This window comes from Drosophila yakuba, chromosome 3R (genome assembly GCF_016746365.2).
Source record: "Drosophila yakuba strain Tai18E2 chromosome 3R, Prin_Dyak_Tai18E2_2.1, whole genome shotgun sequence".
In the NCBI taxonomy this organism is placed as follows: Eukaryota; Metazoa; Arthropoda; class Insecta; order Diptera; family Drosophilidae; genus Drosophila; species Drosophila yakuba.
This window is the reverse complement of record NC_052530.2, coordinates 2,305,015-2,311,014: the sequence shown is the minus strand read 5'-3', so window position 1 is coordinate 2,311,014 and position 6,000 is coordinate 2,305,015. Positions and strand designations below refer to the sequence as shown.

The 6,000-nt window shown below is 40.0% G+C and overlaps 1 protein-coding gene across 5 annotated transcripts in view; it reads right to left on the bottom strand.

Moving 5' to 3' along the window:
• Positions 1-539: 539 nt before the first annotated feature.
• LOC6535245 overlaps positions 540-6,000 on the bottom strand; it is a 40,378-nt gene continuing 34,917 nt past the window's right edge. For 3 of the 5 annotated variants that reach the window (XM_015191498.3, XM_015191497.3, XM_002095865.4), the window contains exons 7-11: positions 3,487-3,630; positions 3,106-3,411; positions 2,760-3,022; positions 2,439-2,706; positions 540-2,382 (exon numbers count right to left, since the gene is read on the bottom strand). In XM_015191498.3, the coding sequence (XP_015046984.1) occupies positions 2,036-2,382; positions 2,439-2,706; positions 2,760-3,022; positions 3,106-3,411; positions 3,487-3,630 (1,328 nt within the window). In that variant the 3' untranslated portion in view covers positions 540-2,035. The other 2 variants (XM_039375384.1, XM_039375385.1) reach the window with 2 other exon arrangements.

Genomic DNA, 6,000 nt, shown 5'->3' with positions numbered 1-6,000 from the left:
CTTATTATATTATAGAGATGATGCGCCCCAGGTGAAGGGCCCCCTGGTCTTGGATATACCAGTTGGACTACGATATATTCAGTGCAATTCAATAAATTTTAAGTACTTGCCATCACGAAGAAAGAGCATAAGGGAAAGAACTCTTATATGTACGAGTATGAACGCTAAGCTGTGATCATTAGGTTGAGCGGTTTATTTGAATTTTTGCCCACGAAAGTGAATTTCGAAAAACATGACACCTCTTTAACCCACCGCACAATCAATGTCAAACGCATTTAGAAGTTCAGCCAGGTCATGCAAAGAAATTATACCACACAGATTAAACTACAAGTCTACGACAGAATCTTTAAGTTCGAGGTCAAAAAAGTCCAATTGCATCGTGCCGCCTGTTACATATTCTACAACGTATCTAGTAAATGGGTAATTTACTCTAAGAGTTTCGGTTATAATTAGTTTATTAACACTTTCAAATTTATTTATTTGTTGCAGAAACTTTTGAATTGACACTTTAACTCCTGGAACTAATTAAAAAAATCTTCTTAGTTTTATAGTTATGTATAGTTTCTTTATTTTAAATTAATCGTATAAAATGTAGAATTCATACTTATAGGGGGATAAGAGACAACAGAAACCAGTTTACTTACTATGTAAACTTATTCTACCAATATTTTATGATTTTTTAAATCTATTCTATTTTTTATAGATTGCATTATTGAGTGGTTTTCTTAGCCCTATGGAAATTTGATTAAATTAATTAATATAGCTTTATGCATTGTTTATGAGATAATTTTTTTTCATTTGCTTCACCAATTTCATGTTTATGTTTATATATGTCTTGGCTAGAATCCTAATTGTACCTAAACACAGGTAATTAATTGCGTTCTTTTGAGAACTTTGGACATCCGGAATTTTGTTGATAATTCCAGGATTATTTTTAAAATATAACTGTTCCTGTAATTTCGGGTTTGCATTTATTTGAACAATAATAACTGCTGCACTATTTATTTACAATTTAGTAGGCAATGTTAATTCCCAATGGTTTTGGTATATTGTACGGCTACTTTACACTTAAATGCTAATAAGGAAGGCACTTGATATTAAAAGTATATCCTCAAAACAAACAGCAGGACTAAATGAAACATATTTACAAATATTTTAATGATATAGTTTGAATAAAAACTATACAGGAGTTCACTTTGGTATTCGTGTAAGGTCCTAACATATTTTACAGAAATAACTACCCTCGTAATATAATTCTATATTCAGGTTTCCGAAATGCGCAGGGCCTGCGATTGACCTTACCACCTTTATGTGGTAAATAATTCCACTGCGCAGTTTCTGCCGCAACATCGGAAATTATTTATGCTTTTGCGGAAATTTCATTAAAGTGGGTCGGGTTTTTAATTAGGACATTGAAAAACCGGTGCATCCTTAAAATTTGTTTCGGATAAGCTTGTGCACTTTTCTTTTCGTACAAGACATTAATTAACTTTCATCACACAAATATTCTCTGGTGGACTACACGTTTTTGAATTGTATTAATGTATTCTCTAATTTTTTGGTATTAATGTCTGATTGAAATGCGGAATAGGGTTTTTTTCACCCACACAAGTGTATTACAAAGTTGTCATTGTATGGTTACCGGCCCCTCTCGGCTGTCAGATGGAAACATTAATTCAACAAAGATTTTTCCGTTTTTAGTACCATATAATTTATTTGTAAGATACACTCAGCTGCCAATATTTCTTCTGTGTTATTCATAACAGGGTGCTTCATAAGATTCATTTGACTAAGAGTCTGCATTTGGCTGGGATTGTAAAACACCTGTTGCGTTTTTGATAGAATTGGCCTTGTTGCTTAGCCCGAAACTCTGCAATCTAGCGCATCTTGGGAATGCCGACGTCAATGGCTAAGACGTGTCGATGCCATTTTTAAAGCTTGCTCGATCCTCTCCTGTCTTTTGAGTACTGGAAATCGAGGTCGACACACCTAAAGCTGTGCTGTACACAAACGGGTCACAGTCCAGTGTGCTGTGTCATCCGTAATAGAACTGCGAGCCAACAGCTACTCCGGTGGATAGTGTCCGCGGTGCTGTGCCATCATATGAAAGCTGTGGCTGCAAAATAGGTGGCTTAACACGCCGCAGTGTTGATGTGCTTGCAACACATATATTCCCATGGTCCTGTGGAGTTACAGTCATGGGCCCCGACGAGGTTATCGGTCCCGCTTGTGGGGGGTGCTCTGGCGTGCTCCCGGTCAGCAAGTTTAACGAGCTGGGCGTGTTATTCGAACGCTGAATTACACCCATGCTCTCGGCATTTATGATGTACCCGCCTCTGAATGCTGGACCAGTTTTGTACTGGGTGATAGGTATCATAGTGCCTTAGAGGGAGAACAAAATTGGAATAACTAAAACATGCGCCGTCGGGGTTACATACCTGAGGCACTGGTACTGGGTGCAGAAGCTCCAATCACAATAGCCGACGTTAGGATCCCCGCCATCGGACCGTGGCCGCCTAAGCTCGCCATACTTGTAGTCACAAAAGGTCCCGGTGTTATGCCAATAAGGTCGGGGGATTGACGAGTCGAAACCATTGCCGGTTTTTCCATTTGTCCGGCGACATACCCTGGACTACACTCTGAGACCAGCTGGTTGGAGGAGAGTTCGGAGTACAGACTGCTGGTTGGTGCGTAAGTCAAGTAATTCTGTACGGTTGAATATATAACAGTGAATTTATTTAGTGGACTTAGGTATTTACCTCTTTCTTGGACAAGCTGGGTAAAGGGAGTGTAGTTTTTAAATCAATTTCAGCGTCTATTTCGGAAACTGTGTCATTAAAGCCGCTTGGAGTGGTTGTTTCTTCAACTGCCCCTCTACTCCTTTTTGCTAAGGAGCTGGAGTGCGTTTCCGTGATCAAACGACGTTTTTGAAGCACTATCCTAGTCCCGAAAATTACTATGGAAACTAGCACTCCAAATGACCCCAGGACAAGAAGATAAAAATAAAGAAGTTCTTGATCCTCTATTGGAAAACAACATTTTAATTCGTATTAGTAATTTTTCAATTAAGCTCGACGACTGAATTTTATTAAATCGATTTCTTACCCTCTAGACTTAAGTCGGCACTCTGCGTCATGACATGATTCACACCACTCCCACCGCCTTCAACAACCATAGAAATGTTTGTCATGTTCTGATTGTTCGCAGAATTAACGCTGAATCTAAACCCTAGCGATCTAGTACCGTTTCGGCGTACTGTCGATGTTGTATTGCTGTGCAGCTTTGGTATTGCCTCGGACTCCTTATAGATCAGCTCATCGTCGTACAGGTCATTCAGATCACCTTCAAAATCCTCAGATTCGTCAGCCTCCACTTCCGACGCCTTGTTTTCTTTAAGAACTTGCTTTGGCACTGTAGATTAATATTTATGGGCCGCCGTTTTAATAGACATGTGCATTAATCATTCGACTTTCGCTTGTAACTTACCGCACGTATAAACAACTTTCAAGTACATTCGAGAATTTGGTTGGCAAGGGCTTCCAAAAGTATTTGCGTCGGCTGCCAGGTTGCATCTGCGTCTACCATGGCAAATTTGCATTACAGTCTCCGTGGCATATGAAGCGAGACAAGCTATTGAAAGAAAAACAAGGAAGAACGCTATAGTCGAGTTCCCCGACTATCTGATACCCGTTACTCAGCTAGCTTTTGTAGTTCCTGAGATCTCGACGTTCATACGGACGGACAGACGAATATGGACAGATCGACTCGGCTATTGATCCTGATCAAGAATATATATACAGTAGAATCCGGTTATAGCGACTTTCAAGAGACCGACGATTTTACGTCGTTATACCCTGAAGACGCACTAACAGAAAGGTGGAAAACAAAAAAATTTACGCATTAAGTTTTTTTGAAAAAAAGCTGAAAAAACTAGAAATATAACGGGACATCTCATGGAATATAGGCAGGAGGTCTGCACACGCACGCTGTAAACATTTTTGTGACGTCGGTCACAGATAGATAAATATAATACATCGTTTGATGCTTAAATTTGTTGGCGTTATTTTGCTGTTTATTTTTGTTTGGCAAGTCGCAATATCCGGTTGATTTATGAAAAATCTCGCCGGTATAAGCGTTTTGTCGCTAAAAGCGGAGACGTACTAACCGGGGGTCCTTACATATAACTTTGTATGGGGACCAACCAAGCCATTGAGTTTCCGTCGCGATAACCGGACTGATGCTATGAGCGGAGTCGTTATAACCGGATTCTACTGTACTTTATATGGTTGGAACTGCTGCCCTCTGCCTGTTACATACTTAACGAATCTAGTATACCCTTTTTTAAAGAGATAGAACGCTATAACCCTGTTCCACGACTATCAAATACCCGTTACTCAGCTAGAAAAAGCTAAAAAAAATGTTAAATGTTTCAAAAGTGTGGGCGGGACTGATTTGGGTGGTTTGTGTGCGTTAGAGTGGGCGTGGCAAAAAGATGTTTGACAAATCGATAGAATACAGAACTGAAAAAATATCAAAGCATTTGAAATAATAATAAAACATTGAAATAAGTCCGCTTATGAAGATAACCGTTGAAAGTGCCGAAGATATAAACCTCAACATTGACGAAAATGCAACCAGTCAAGGAAAACGCGAAGTTTACGACCTGATCAAGAACTATACCCCTACGAAGACGTAAACAACCAGTGTCGAGATGCGTATGCGAAGTTTACGACTTGATTAAGAACTATACCCCTACGAAGACGAAAACAACCAATGCCGAGTTGCGTATCGTTTTAAAAGACGACACTCGTGTGCAATCGCGTCCGCGTAGAATGGCATTTTCCGAGAAATGCATAATCGACGATCCAATCGAACAATGGCTGACAGACGGAATCATCGAGCAATCCGAGTCTGAGTACAGCAGTCCGGTCGTATTTGTAAAGAAACGCGATAATACAACACGACTTTGCATCGATTACAGAAGGAGTAATAAGGTAATAATAAGAGATAATTTTCCTCTTCCCCTGATTAAAGATCAACTGGACCGTCTGCAAAATGCTCAAATATTCAGCACGCTTGATCTCAAAAACGGATTCAATAAAGAAAGCCGCAAGTTCACGTCGTTTGTAACTCACAATGGCCAGTACCAGTTCCTGAAAGTTTTTTTTAGTCTTACAAATTTTTCAGGTATATTTCAAAGGCACGTAAACACCTTTTTTCCGTGATTTGACGCGTTCTGGTATTGCGATTCCATATGTCGACGACATCATAGTTCCAGCTAAAGACGAACGTGAAGCAGTATACAATCTCAAGATAGTCATTAAGCGCTGCAAAGAGTATGGCTTAGGGATGAGAGAGAATCAGAAGATCAGTATCTCAGACGAGAAGACGAAATCTGTTACGAAGTTCCCTACTCCGACAAACCATAAGCAACTGTAAAGCTTCCTGGGCCTGGTTGGATATTTTCGAAAGTTTATATTGAACCTTTCGATCATCGCCAAGCCTTTGACAGATCTAATGAAACACGACGCCAAGTTTTGATTTACTGTTAGAGAGATGGCCGCTTTTAACATGCTTAAGACTTTGATTAACCAAAAGCCAGTCCTCGAAATTTTTCATCCGCAGCACGAAACGGAACTACACACAGATGCATCGATTGATGGTTTCGGAGCAGTTCTACTCCAGAAGTCACCTTAGGATAACCAGATTCATCCTGTTTACTATATGAGTAAAAAGACGACGGACGCGGAAAGAAAGTTTTCTAGCTATGAGTTGGAGATTCTGGCAGTAGTTGAAGCTTTTCGTAAGTTAAGAGTCTACCTTTTGGGTATACACTTTAAGCTGATAAGCGATTGCAACGCCTTTACGAAAACGATGGAAAAAGAGAGGTCTGCTCCAGAGTCGCACGTTGGATTCTCGAACTTCAAGTTTGACTTTGACGTCGAGCACAGGTCGGGCACGCGCATACGTCATGCTGGTGCCTTAAGCCGTAATCCTGTA